This window comes from Fukomys damarensis, unplaced genomic scaffold, assembly GCF_012274545.1.
Source record: "Fukomys damarensis isolate Sample0158 unplaced genomic scaffold, DMR_v1.0_HiC HiC_scaffold_14, whole genome shotgun sequence".
In the NCBI taxonomy this organism is placed as follows: Eukaryota; Metazoa; Chordata; class Mammalia; order Rodentia; family Bathyergidae; genus Fukomys; species Fukomys damarensis.
In genome coordinates this window covers 12,046,608-12,061,476 of record NW_022900926.1, presented here as the reverse complement: position 1 = coordinate 12,061,476, position 14,869 = coordinate 12,046,608, and the positions used below count along the sequence as shown (strand labels likewise).

Genomic DNA, 14,869 nt, shown 5'->3' with positions numbered 1-14,869 from the left:
TGATTCTCAAACCTTCAGCTGCCACATGTGAGCAGCCGCATCCCCCGGGGTCCTCTCTGCTGCTCCTTGCCCCGTTACCAGGATTTTCACCTCGAGCCTCACCTATACAGCTCGCAGGTGATTAGCTCCTGTCAGATCCCAGTGAAAAAATCAGAATCAAAGCAGTTAATTTCCTTGGGCTATGTGCCTAGCTAACAAATAGCCAGGCATGGGGGCACACCCCTGTCATCCCAGCACTCGGGAGGCTGAGGCAGGAGGGGCCCCACGGGTTCAAGGCCAGCCTGGGCTACATAGAAAGACTTTGACTTTTTACTTCTTTTCTAGTATCTTTTATGTCCCTCAAGGATGTTCCGGCATTTTATGTTTTTGTTTGGTTGTGCTTGGTTTGGTTCGGTTTTGGGGTTTTTTTAAAGACAAGTCTCACTTCATAGCCCAGGCTGGCCTCATACTCTTGGCCATCCGCCTGCCTCAGCCTCACAAGTGAGGGGATGACAGGCATGCGCCACCTCACCTGGCTTCAGCTGTGGCCTTTGAGGAAACCACGCAGGACCCCACTGCTAGAAAGATGAAGTCCCGCTCATCACTGCTCTCCTGACTTAGACACTCCCGCGGGAGCACAGAGTAGCTGCGTCCTTAGGAGACTTCAGAGGAGCTGTGGGCATCGTGTTAAGTAGACCAGACAGGAAGAGGTCACCGTGCTAAGCAACAGGCAAGCACTCTTAATGCCAAGACATGGGAGAAACTGTTGTAAAACCTTTGTTCAACCCTTACGGATGGAAATTACTAACACATACATGAAGATAACAACATGGTTAGTGGAGCAAGCCTGAAGAAATGGTCCGGTGTCTCCAGATTCCACCCAGACCCAGGAATCCTGAATTTTCACATTACAAAATGTAATACGGCCGGGTGTAGTCGTGCATGCCTGTGACTCCAGCACTCAGGAGGCTGAGGCAGGAGGATTGCTGATAATTTAAGGCCAGCCTGAGCTGCCTAGTGAGACCCTGTCTCAAAAAAAGAAAGACATGAGGAAAGAAAGGAACATGTTAGGATAAAGGCGCCTTCAGCCCAGGCTCAGAGGCATTCATCGCCAGCCAGTGTTGTCAGCTGCGTGTATCCGTGGGTTTGGGCACAGTCAGCGTTGCCCTGATTCTCTGACAGTGTGGGCTGAGGTTTGGTCCATCGGGAAGTCTGTCCCAGAGGGGGTCCCAGTGCAGGGACGGACTGTGGTCAGCCAGGGATGCTGAGTAAAAAGGAAGTCGTTGCTTCCAAGAGTCTTGTTTATGTTTTTGAAAAATGGTTTCAGTTTATGTCCCGTTTCCCTTCCTAAGCTCACCCTTCCCAGAGTAAACAGAGGACAAAAAGTGGTGATGTGGGATGGATGGAGGTGGAGGAAGGAAAGAGAGTTCTCCAGGGCAGGAGGGTTTGCAAAGAAACAAATACAACTTCAAAACAAATTCAAGCGCCAAAGCCACATGGCATTTACTCCAGGACCAGCCCAACTTGTAACTGTGAACGCCCCCCTCTTAGAAGCTCCATGTACTGGTTTGCAAAGTGATCAAATGTTGGACGTTTGTAGACTAATTTCGAGCTAAACCAGTGGCTGAGGAACCTTGGGCACACAAATCAATGCAGTTGAATGCGGTTGTCCCCGGACCGGCAGGGAAAGTGAGTTTCCGCTTGGCCAGGAAGTGCTTTTGTTCTGATTCTTTCAAGGGCAGATTCTGAACCATCCTAACTCCAATTATGGCACGGTTTAATGTGGCTGTCACTAGGGTCTGGGGTGCCGTGCTCTTCTCAGGGCTCCTTTCCGGGTTCTTGTGGTCCTGAGCAGATGAGAAAAGTGAAATAGGTGGCAAGGTTTTACACCTAAGGGTATTAAAGGTAGGAAAGAAGCATACTCCGCCGGAAAGCGTGGGCTAACGGTCTCCCCTTTTTGTATCCCCTCCCCCACCATTCTGACGTCAGATGTAGGCCGTCCTATCAAAAATCCGCTTGACTTCACGCCTGAAGATAGCATCCTCTGATTGGTCCGGGTTGCGGGGGTGGGGCGCATGTGTCCTGGATCGCCATGATTGACAGACCATTCCTCTTTACCCAGCTGGCCACCCCCAATCTCTTGACTCAAGGCAACTACATGAAAGGAATTAGTTTACCAAATTTTAAATAAATCTGGGTAATAAGCCAATGTGTAGAATTCCCTTTTTTCCATGTCTACTCCTAGGCCTTAGCTGATCTCCATGGGTTAGAAGTCCCCTTTTCACAGCAGAAGTTTTAATCCTTCGTTCAGGAACATTAGAACTCACAAAAATAGTTCTTTTATACATGTCTACCAAATAAATGTAATCAAATCTAGCAGTAATATATGATGCCATGTATTCCAAAGCAAGATAGCCTCTTGTATTAAATAAACCCCCAGCTACATAGAAAGCACTTGTAAGATTTGATTGTAGTCTGGGCGTGGTGGTGCACACCTGTAATCCCCACACTCAGGAGGCTGAGGCAGGAGGATCATGGTGTGTTTGAGGCCAGCCTGGACCATATGGTGGGTTCAAAAGAAAAAAAACAAAAGAGGGCCAGGGATTTAGCTCAGCGGTTCGGTGGCTTGCCTTGCAACTGCAAGGACCCGAGTTCAATCCCAGGTACCAAAAAACAAACAAACAAAAAGAAGGTATGCCAATATAATAGTTTTATTTTCAAAAATTGAAACTGCAGTGTATGTATAGCCACATCTAGGAATTTACCCAAAATACACTTCCAATATCACAAAAGTGCATATGGATAACATTATTCATTGCTGAATACTAGATGACCTACCTCTTTTGTGTAAAAAAGGAAATGTGAAAAATATATCTGCTTGTTTTCATAAGAAAAAAACAAGAATGATAAAACAAGTGACAGTCTTCTACACAGATGTGCCTTTTAATCTGAATTTTGCTTTTGGAACTGTGTTCCCATTTTATATACTCAAAAATAGTTTGACTAAGCAGGCTGGGAAGCCACTAAGGGAACAAACAGAAACATAGGCGATATTGTATTTCAAAAGGACAGTGTTAACTATAGTGAGGCCAGAAATGAATGGAACATTCACTTTGGGAACACTATTGTGGCTATAAATTCCTAGTTTGGGGATAAAAAGAGGAAGCACTTCTTGATCTCTAGTGAGTGGGTTTGTTTCTCTCCATGGCCCTGCTTAGCACTTTCTCCTCTGTGTGTTTCGTGGGGTTAAGCAAATGGATCGGTGATGTTGACAACCAAATTTCTCCTATGGGAGAAAGGAGATCAAATCACAAAATGGGAAAGGGTCAGAAAAAACCGTGCAGAACTGCATGGCAACTGAACCCAGGGGTTTTTATTCACGTAGTTAGTTGGAAACAGAGAAGGGCGGCACAGGCCGAGGTGTACCCACCCGCCTGTGTTCACCGAAAGGGTCTAAATGCCATCGCACCAGTGGACCCATTGAATTCCTCAGAGACAGCAAATTCCCACAGAGAGCGCTGAGAAAATGGAGATGAGCCCCAACTCATTTTCCAATACCAGAAAAGAAGGAAACACTAAAAGGACACACGAGCCCACTAAAGAAGCCCCTGCAGGCTGAATCTGGGATAATTTGAGTCGAAGTAAATCATGACTATAGGGTATTTCAATCTGTCAAATAGAAAAATATCCGAGTCCATGCAAATAACAACTAATTAACAAGTAAGAAGAGGAAATGTGTCTTTGCAGTTGAAAACGAATAAAGGTAAAATAACGGAGTTTTTCAAAATCACTTTTTGTAACTGCCACAGTAAAATTTGAATCCGAGGATTATTAGTGGATATTAAAGTCAATGGATAAAATCTAAAAATCAGAGTACGTACAGGGTCTGATATGTCTAATCAGACGTAACATAAACCAGGGCGAAATGGCATCTTTATAGAAGAGAAACCTGATGAACACGAACTTAACCAACTCGGCAGCAACGATAAGAGCACGAATGAATACTACGGGCTTCCAAATAGGACAGCGGACAAATACCACTACTGCATGAACTTAGTCGGGAGGAAATGGCACGCAAACCCTCGTGAAAAGACAGCCTACAAGGCCCAGGGATTTAGCTCAGTGGTGCTGTCGCCTGCCTTATAAGCATAAGGTCCTGAGTCTGATCCCTAATGAGAGAGAGAGAGAGAGACTACAAAACAAGAGACCATCAGCTACATCTTCACAGATCCCTTGAATAAAGCCTGCCTTTCCCGGAAAGGTTTTGATACTTTTCTCCATTTGCGCGAAGTACATCTGCTGGGGTAGTTTTCACAGGTGAAATTACTGCTGAAAGTTATGTACATTTTTATTTTACTAACTATTGCCTACTTGCTAAACACAGAGAGTTTTATGACAAGACTGATGCTGAACTGACTCGGTTTACGAGTGAGATCTGTTCCTCTCACTCTTCCTTTTGTGTAGATAGGTGGCGAGCAGAAAAATGCAGCCCAGGATTAGGAAAGGGGAATAAATGTAGCAAGAAAGGCACAACATGGCACAAACCTCACAAAGTAACTTTAAAATAACAGCATAGAGGGATTTAGCTCTGTGGTTGTGCTGCCTGCCATGCAAGGTCCCGAGTTGAATCCCCGGTACCAATAAACAGTTAAACAAATAAATAAACGATAGAAAAAAGTTAGGAGGAGAAGAATAATTAAATTTATGCAACATAACTTTAAGCTAAGGAAAAATACAAAACTTTATTTTCTGATTTTCCAACAGAAAACATCATGTACATCTCACCAAACTGTTTTATACATTGTTAAATAATAGTTTGAAACGTGGGTAAATATGTCTTCAGTTGTAAAATTTCAGAGACAGGCTGTGCTTTTTCCTGATAAAAGTCAAGACCGGTAAGAAGTTCTACGTCACGAACACGGGCAACGTGTGCTTTAAATCGTTCTTCAACCCAGAGGTCTTCAGTCTTATTTCCCTGAAGAGAAAAAAAAAGAAACACAAGGCATAATTTTTTCATTAACAGAAAGACTTTTTATTACTTTGGTGTCTTTTATTGCCTTAAATCTTAATTTGATACAAATTAAATTTAGTTGTTTAATAAAATAAAAAGTACAAAATATAAGAAACACAAGCCAGCCAGGCATGGTGGCGCATGCCTGTAATCCCAGCACTCAGGAGGCTGAGGCAGGAGGATCACTGTGAGTGCGAGACCAGCCTGGGCTACATAGTGAGTTCCAGGTCAGTCTCAACTACATAGTGAGACCCTGTCTCAAAAAAACAAACAAAAAACAAAACAAAACAAAAAAAACCCAAAAAAAACACAAGCCACCATAAAATTTAGCATTTTTCTTTTTAATTTTTCGTTTTGTTATTTTTTTTTTTTTCTTTTGAGACAGGGTCTCACTGTGTAGTTGAGACTGACCTGGAACTCAATATGTACTTCATGCTGGTCTCGAACTCATAGTGGTCCTCCTGCCTCAGCCTCCTAGGTGCTGGAATTACAGGTGTGCACCACCATGCCCAGCTTAATTTTTCTCTTTTTTGAGACATGGTCTCACTATGTGCTTCAAACTGGTATTGAATTCAATATGTGGCTCAGGCTGGCCTCGAACTCATGGAGATCCTCCTGCCTCAGCCTTCCCAGAGTTGGGATTACAGGCGCCACCACACCCAGTTCTGCTGTTTTTATATTTACTTCAGATATGTTTTTAAAAGAAATATGTATATTACAGATGAAGTTAAGCCCTCAAAGTTTCTTGGTTCAGAGCCAAATATTACTATGAATTGGTGTGAATCCACTACTTTTAAAACTTTTAGCACACATCAATATATAATATATAGTACTGGTTTATGAGTTTTCAACTTTATATAAACAACATTATAAGGGGTATCTTCCATTTAGTTTTCGTTGGCTTGTGTGTTTGTGATCTACCCACAGTGCTCTGTCTAGGGAGGTCTAGGGAGGTAGTTGCAAGCTCTAGTGTGAGGTGCTCCCTTGTTTTTATGTAGCAGCTGGTTGCTCCCTGAAGCCGACTGCAGGACTTTCGCTCCTGGAGGACACTGTAAGGAGTACTGTGGCACCTGCCTCCTCACGGGTGAGAGCACAAATGTCTAAGACACAAGAATGAAACAGTCACAAAGTGCATGCGATTATAACTTTACCAGAGTTGAACCTCGCTTTCTCAAAGTGCTGGTGACAGTGTCCCCTCGCACAGGCAGACGATGACCCCCAGGACCCCAGTCTCTGCCAAACTATGGCTGTTAAGTAGCATTCTATGCCTGCGTACATTTTATCACCCTGAGTATTATTACAGCTCAGTACCTTTTCAGATTATTTCTTGGGCATTTGTGACACTGTTTTCCGTTACTGTCCGGACAGCCCTATTTTCGGCCAATCGTCCCTCCAAACACCTTCTGTGGCCAAGGCAGCCATAGAGCCGGCTGATCCCTTCGAGGAGACCCGCGGGCCCCAAGCGCTCACTTCTGGTCTCCAGCACTCCCGGGGACTTTAAAGGAGACACATGCAGCCTGGACAAAGCTGAGTGCAGCCTCCAGTCTCCCTGCCAAAAAGTCCTGATTCCTCCTTTTGCGTATTACCTAATTATCTGCACGTGAAACCTCTGACTGGTCCTTCGGTTTCACTTTTCCGTTGGGCCTTAAATCCACCAATTTCGCTCCGTTCTTCGCAGCCTTTTCCTGGTCTTCCCCGTGCCACTGCTTCTTCAGGGCCCAGCTCTGTACCACCTTACGTTATGTGATCTTTACTGATCATTCAAGCCAACTGTCAAATGCTTTTAACGCAATTTCACAACTGAGCACGCATTTGCGACATTTCCTAATTACTTTTGTTTGCGTTTTGTTTTTTGAGACGGAGTCTCACTGTGTAGTTCAGGCTGGCCTTGAACTCGCGGCAATCCTCCTGCCTCAGCCTCCTGAGTGGTAAGGTAATAGGTGTGTACCACCACACCTGGATTTTCTTAATTTTTAAAATAATTTTTGTGTCATAAACCGGCCCATTTATATGCTTGTACCTCATTTACGTGTCAACACTATATATGAACTTATTTTTTTAGCACATAATGATTATACACCTTATATGTGGTTGGTACATGAACATAACCCATCTTAATTCTTTTTTTTTCATCTCCTTCATGGAAGGAACAATGTATGCTCTCTGCGTTCTAAAGAGTTTCTATCATGATATTTTATGTGCTTAAGAGGTGCTCAACTTACTTATTGAATAACTTCAATAAAACCCATGCCCAGTATAGTTTTTCTATGAAAAATATATGTTTAAGTTGCAGTAAACACTTACACATAAGTTGTCTTGGTTCAAAAAAATCTTGAGGCAGTCAAAAAGTGATCTGAGTTGAACCAGTTTATCCCCCTGCACATGTGTGTGCATGTTCATGTGTGTTTGTGCATGCATGTGCATAAGTGTGGAACAGTCCACGCTTCTGTTGGAATACTGACATTTACCTATCCTTTCAGGAAATATTCAATGTGCTAGAACCTTAAGACTTGTATTCAGAATAAAAAATTAATGGTATAATCTCTTCCCTAGTGAGTATGAACAAAATACATACAAATCAAATGTATAAGAATGTATCCAGGTTTGGTGATGCACACCCGTAATCCCAGCACTCTGGAGGCTGAGGTAGGAGGATCACCATGAGTTCGAGGCCAAGCTGAGCTACATGGTGAGTAGCTGTCTCAAAAAATAAAATGAAACAAAAGACACGCAGACATAAATACATGTTCACATATGCAGATACACTTTTGATATTAATTATACAGAGATCAGTCTTTACAGAAAGCCCCTTACAGAAACATGAAGTCACTTTTACTACAGCTCTCCTGTGGAACACTGAAACAGCCATTCCTACGGAAGCCCACAGGACCACTACATAGCCAGTCCTACGGAAGCCCGCAGGGCTCTGCCTAGCCCTCATCCCCAGCCACTCACCGGGCAGCTCTCTAAATTGGTGGGCCGGTGAGGGATGATGAAGGGCAGGACATCCAGCAGTCCGGGGCAGCTGGCGGGCGCGGCGCTGCTGTCCTTACAGCTCGTCAGCACCACGAAGTAGTGCGTGGGGATGGGGACGCTGCTGCCGCCCACGTGTCTGCAAGCGAAATGGAGACGGTTCCTGCTGTGCTCTGGCTTGTGGGTTATAACTGCCATTGTGCAGTTGCAAAGAAATGCCAGGGTGACAGAAAGTGATAGATGGGGAGTATGAAGTTTCACCATATTATTTCTTTTACTTTAATCAGCCAGTGCAGAGATTTATAACTGTAGACATCTAAGTTTGGTCTTTCTAACATTATGGGAAAATACCAGGAGTGTGTGTGTGTGTGTGTGTGTGTGTGTGTGTGTGTGTGCTTGCGCACGCGCATTACTGGACATCAAACTCAGGACTTTGAGCTCGCCAGGCAGGGGTGGCACCACTGAGATACATCCTCAGCTGGAAACAAATAAAAAGGTATAGAATTCTGCCTCATGTGTTCCTTTTTTTCTTTTTCTATTTTCATTTTTGAGTCAGGATCTCACTATGTAGCCCAGGCTGGCCTTGAACTTTTGGCGATCTTCCTGTCTCAGCCTCCCCTGTGCTGGGATTAAAGACATCACTACCATGCCTGGCTTCCAAAGTGCCCTAGTTTTGTTGATGTCATGCTTCACAGGGGAGTTTTCTTATAGAGCAGGAACTGGGATTAAGTAGCACTTGGAATCACCCCTTAGATATCCGGGTGCTTAATCTAGGGCTGAGCACCCTCAGACCCAGTGCTGTCAGCTCCGTGACGGCATGGGGTGAAAGCCAGACAACTGTGAGGCAGTGCTTCTGTTTCAGACACAAACGTTAAAGTGCTCTCAGACGTTTCCATTTCAAAATATACGGAAGGTATTGGTCTGAGTCACTGAAAGGAACAAGAGCCGACGTGGGATATTGTTGCCACGATTTAGAACATGGGCCCTCGAGGTTGGGTCTACTGGTAGCTGTGGAATTCAGACAAGTTGTTTTTCTCCCCCACTTCGGTACTGGGAATCGAACTCAGGACCTTGTGCTTATGAGGCAGGCAGCGGCACCACTGAGCTACGTCCCCAGCCCTCACACAAGTTCTTAACCTGGCCATCCTCGAATTCTCATCCTCAGCTGGGGCAGGGCACCCTGACATAGGGCTGCTCTGTAGGTTAAATTTGGGTTTAAGTATTATTTGCCATTCTTGTGAAATTCACTGAGGTAAACTTAGTCTTTGATTTTTTTTTCATTTATGATTAGACTGGTTCTACACTGATGGTAAAACACCGAGAGTTCCCAATCTCCCTCACCTTCATAAAATCTTATCTTATCCTTACTTGTCAGTTTAGAAATTTTTCAGATAAATCTCTGGGATTTTTTTCCCCATTAGTTAAAATTTTTCCATATAATATTTTTATCTATCTAAATATTTACATAGATTACACTGGAAATAATAGACAATAACATCTGAATAGTAATATATTCCATAATAGGGACACAGAGCTCCTATTTAAAATGTTGGGATTTCCCCTCAGGATATCAGATTGCTAAATCCAAAGGCCAGATTACTTACTCTGTAATTTCACTCGGAGAATCCAAATGGCCATCATAATTATAATCAAATATCGGTCCACTGACCACATTGATTCCATTTCTCTCCACGGCATATTTTACAAGAAGAACATTATGGAAGTAGTCCCACATTTCTAAAATTAAAAGAATACGGCATTAAAGATATCTACCTCTGGGGAACGTGGAAATATCTTCTATCCTAGACGGCTACACTGAATGGCATCACACCTTCCTTGAGTAGTTATCAGTGATGACTGGGTCATGCTGTGAGTAGTCCACGTAACAAAGTTAATCACACATCTGTCCCTCAGCACTTGAGAGGCTGAGGCAGGAGGACAGCCTGGACTCCGGGAGTTCAAGGCCAGCCTGAACTACAAGGTGAGACCTTGTCTCAAAAGAACCATAAATTAATGACTTAATTATTAATAGTCATGTTGATGGTAGCTTTTTGTTGTTTATAGGCTCCATCTTCAACGTATAGTTAAGAATCTCTCTAGTTTCCTTCCTAATGCTGAGTTGCCTGCGGACTGACGAGTGCTAAAATTGTACAGGACACATATGCTGGCTTACTGAGTTTTACTCTGAGGACATTTACCTCTCATTTTACTTATGATGAATGCCAGTAAATTTTAGTTTTGTGAATAACTCATTACAGTTAAATGGAGGGTTAAAAATTATCAGGATTCTAGCACCAAATCACTCCCATTTGAAGCTGAAAATAAACTGAGCCAGAAAAGCTTCTGTACCCACTTGTATATTTAAAACATCAGAACAAAATGACTCAATATCAGTAGCAAACAGCCCGATAATGCATTGGAAGTTCACGGTGTCACGGGGAATTCAAGATTAACTGTTTAAATACACACTTACTTTTGAACTCTTCATACATAGGGACCAAATTACTCGTAATTAAAGCATCATATTGACCATCGGCAGTTTTACTATTGGCTGCAAAACAAATATATTTTATTAAATCTAGGTAAGAAAAAAATGTCAAACTGCATACTAGCTCGGTTACTATTCCGTGTGGATCTAAGTTTGTTTATAATCAAATCTCAGAGATACTGGGCTCTTTCCAATAGAGACCATGGGCAACACAGGCAGCTCTAAACATGGATTCTTGTCCTGGGCTGACCTCTTACCTGTGACTGCAAACTCGTTTGGAAATGGAGTCTTTCTAGGTATAAAGAATTGGGATGAGATCCATGTGGATTTAGAGTGAGTTCTACAATGAATAACCAATGTCCTCATAAGGAGAGGGAGATTTGAGAAAACACAGAGGGATGACATTATGTGAAAATGAACAGAGAGCTGAGAGTAATAAATGCCACGTAAACCATGCAGTGCCTAGAGCCGCTGGGAGCTGGAAGAGGGAGGGAAGAGCTCTCCACCATAGCTTTCAAAGACATCACAGCTGTGTAAACACGCTGACGTTGTCTTATTTATTGATTGTTTTAGCTCCTTGATAGAGTCTTGTTCTATAGCTCAGGCTGGCCTTGAACACATTATGTGGCCCAGGCTGGCCTCAAACATCAGAACAAAATGATCTCACAGTGATCCTCCTGCCTCAGCCTCCTGAGTGCTGGAATTACAGGTGGGTGTGCTACCAAATGGACAAAGGATTCCAGATTTCCTACCTTCCAAAACTGTGAGAGAATATATTTCTGCTGTTTTAAGTAAACAACATGTGTTAATTTATTACAGCAGTCCTAGGAAACAAACACAAGGCTTTATATACATGAATAATTATTGACTGTGCAAAAAATAATGTTATAAGTAACTTCCAAAGCAACATTTTCTTATGAAAATGAGCTCTTTCTCAATGAAGACTGCTAACGGAAACATCACCTAGCACAGTGAGTGTTAAGCAACTGTGCTATTAAGTGTTTTCTAAAAGCTTTTATTTAGATGAGAATACTTAGCACAAAATCTGTGCACACATTTTTAAGTGTAAAAAACTATACTGTTGACTCTAGGTGTGGACTAGTCCATTTTGTGCAGCTCTAATGAAATACTTGAAGCTGGATAGTTATAAAGAAAAGAGGTTATTCAGCTCTTAGTGTTGGAGTCTGACAGTCCAAGACTCAGGGAGCCACAGATTTTTCGCCGGTGGTCCCACGATGGAGATAAACAGAAGTGGTCTCTTGCAGAAGAAATCGCACAGAGAGGCAGGAAGCCAGAGACTCAGGGAGGGTTCTGTAGTGCTATTTTTATAACAACTCACTCACTCCCAGACACCAGGGTCAGTCTTCTTCCGGGTCAGCACCCCAGTGACCTAATCACCTCCCACTAAGCCCCACCTCTTAAAGGTCCCATCACCCCCTATCACTTCCAGCTTGGAAACCCAGCCTCTAGGGTGGGAACTCCAGGGAGCAGAGTGGTCAAGCCACAATGAGGTTCAGCGTTATGCAGAAAGTCTCTAGAGCTTGCCCATTGCGCTTGACAAACTTCATGCCCAATGATAATAACTTGCACTTGCCTCCTACCCCAGACCCTGGAAAACACCATTCACTCTCTGATTCTATGAATTTAACTGTTTTGGATTAGTTAGTATTCGACAATACGGGTGAACCTCAAAGACACGATACTAAGTGCAAATAAACCAGTCCTAGACAAATACCGTATGATCCCATTTCTATGAAGTAACTATTGTGACCTGTTTCATCTTTAAGCTCGACCTGGGTATCCCGCCTAAAGCTTACATGAGAGGTCAATGGGCAGGCACCAAAAGGCAAGGAGAATAAAACTCTACACTGTGTTCACAGTACAGGCAGCACTCATGCAATGCGGTTCCTGCAGAGAGGTTTTAAATGAACTGGCCACTAAAGGAGCAATTGCATGTCCTGTGTCCGTACGATATTCAGAACAGAGAAACAGCCAAAGGAAACTCCGACTTTGCTTTTCTTTGTGTAACTCTTACATGCAGTACTGTAATGCATAACAGAATGTAAAACTACACTACTGTATGGGACAGTACCACCAGCAAAAATCACAGTACTGTGTAGACAAGGCGCACTGTCCAAAACACAGACTTTGAGGCTCCACAAGCAAGATTCACAGAGCCATAGCAAAAAAGAAAAAACTGAATAAAGAAGATGCTGGAGGCTGGAGAGCAGTGGGTTACAAGTCTGGACAGACTGATCTAAGTCCAGACAGTCGCTAACACCTATCTCCTTAGGCAACCAGTGCCTGTACTCAGACCCCGACTATTCCCCTTTCCAAACTAAGCCCGGAAAAGCGGAAGGGCCCTCGACATCCATTGCAGAGAAAAAAATAAGAATTTACTTCTCATTTCTATGTCCAGTAAACAGAATTCAGAGTGGGAAGTTTCATTTTATCCTTAACAGTTTGAGCTAATTGTATAGTTATTTCATTTCCTAGTCATTGCAAACACAAGTATCTCATAGCTCAGTGGCTACAAGCTTACATGCAAATTTTAAAATTTTTACTGATAAAATACTGCAACTTTTAAAGCTTTATCCTATGACACACATAAATTTGGGAGCCCCAATTATACCTAGGTGCGTAAATATTAGTTGACCCTAATTCTGCATCAGAGATTTAGAGTCGATATTCTTCCAATTAAGCTTTTTCTTACTATAAAACTCAGAATCTTTAAGGTAGAGATCTAAGTTGACTGTCTTTGGTTATGGCTTCAAGAAAAAAATGAAGCCATGTATAGAGTAAACTCATTCCCAAAAGCTGAACTTATTGAAAACCTTATAAAAATGCTATTTCCTGCTTTAAAAGGAAGACATGTGAATTTTTAGAAAATTTAAACTGGGTGTGGTGGCGCACACCTGTAATCCCAGCACTCGGGAGGCTGAGGCAGGAGGATCCCTGTGAGTTCTAGACCAGCCTGGGCTACACAGTGAGTTCCAGAGCAGTCTCAACTACATAGCGAGACCCTGTCTCAAAAAAACAAAACAAAACCTTGTGTCAGAAAATTTATACTGGCTTTTGTGTATTCCCAAGAGAAATCCTTAAGAACAAAACACACCCTGACTTGCTGCTTAACCACGTTCAAAGCTGTTACACATGTAATGAACCTTGGGCCACAATTCCAGCCCATCTGCTTTTCATGGAAACAGCTGCATTTTCAATGCAGACCTTAGTTTGGGGCAGTAGCCAGAGGGGGGGAGAAAGTGTTTTTAGATGCTTGTGTTGCTCTCCCGAGGCTTCAGTTTTAAAATTAAACTTAAACCTGCCGAACTCTACACATCTGGGCCAGATTAGCGGTGCCGTGCGCTCCGGGGCAGCAGCAGGGCCTTCAGGAAGCCCACAGCCCGGAGCCTGGGCTGCCGGCTCAGCCCTGCGGGGCTCTGGAGGCGGGGAAGTGTCCACACCCCGGGCCCACAGCCCGCTTTCTGAGCGGCCGCTCCACAGGAGCTCTACTCACCCGGCGGGTAGAGGAAGCCGTGGGTGACATTCCTGTCTGTTAAGTAGAGGGAACACTTTTGGCTCTCGGAGGGAGCAACCCTGACATCAGCCCGCAGACAGTCTGGGAGAGTGGGTGGAAGAGCCGATGTGTCTCCCTGTGGAGAGAGAGCAAGGAGAGAAAATAATTACACCCACAGCTGCGGCTCACCCAGCCCTCGTGGTGTGCAACTTCCCGGAGTGTTTTGCTCTTAACCTCTTCCTATTTTCTTAGTGAATCAGGTCTGCACAGCAATGGACATGGGTGTCCGCAGCCATGCTTTCTCCTATGGCTCTCTTCCGGCCGGGGAGCCTGGGGGTCCGGGATCAAACAGGCTTGGCAAGGGGCACTGCAGCGTCAAACCAGGGGGCTGGGCTTATTGCTGAACACCAAGGCCGGGCCAGGACCCGACTCTTGCATGGAGATACAGACTGCACGTGCAAATAAAGTGAACATAAAGTAGGAATAATTTATTTTGCAGATGTAGATAGGGACTTGCTATGTTACTGTTTCGCTGGGCAAGGATTTCTAATCAACCTAAAATTAATTCCAAAAAGCTACAGTTGTCCAAACATTTGGCTATTTAAATAAGTTCATAGCTATGCTATGAACTTATTCTGGGGCCTTATTCTGAACTGGTTCTGGGGCCTGCCTTGCAAGCACAAGGACCCAAGTTCAATATCCCATACCAAAAAACAAACAAACAAAATAAAACAAACAAAAAACAAGAAAGAGCCAGGCATGTTGGCACACACCTATAATCCCAGCATTCAGGAGGCTGGGGCAGGAGGATTTCTGTGAGTTTGAGACCAGCCTGAGCTACACAATTCCAGGGCAGTGTGAACTACATAGTGAGACCCTTTCTCAAAAAAAAAAAAAAAAAAAA

At 43.6% G+C, this 14,869-nt stretch overlaps 1 protein-coding gene across 2 annotated transcripts in view; it reads right to left on the bottom strand.

The window, feature by feature from the left end:
- Positions 1 to 4,783: 4,783 nt before the first annotated feature.
- Enpp3 (ectonucleotide pyrophosphatase/phosphodiesterase 3) overlaps positions 4,784 to 14,869 on the bottom strand; it is a 74,769-nt gene continuing 64,683 nt past the window's right edge. For both annotated transcript variants that reach the window (XM_010639120.3, XM_010639119.1), the window contains 5 exons: positions 13,966 to 14,101; positions 10,437 to 10,514; positions 9,568 to 9,700; positions 7,946 to 8,102; positions 4,784 to 4,954 (listed from right to left, as the gene is read on the bottom strand). In XM_010639120.3, coding sequence (XP_010637422.1) covers positions 4,784 to 4,954; positions 7,946 to 8,102; positions 9,568 to 9,700; positions 10,437 to 10,514; positions 13,966 to 14,101 — 675 coding nt within the window. The remainder of the gene's footprint in view (positions 4,955 to 7,945; positions 8,103 to 9,567; positions 9,701 to 10,436; positions 10,515 to 13,965; positions 14,102 to 14,869) is intronic.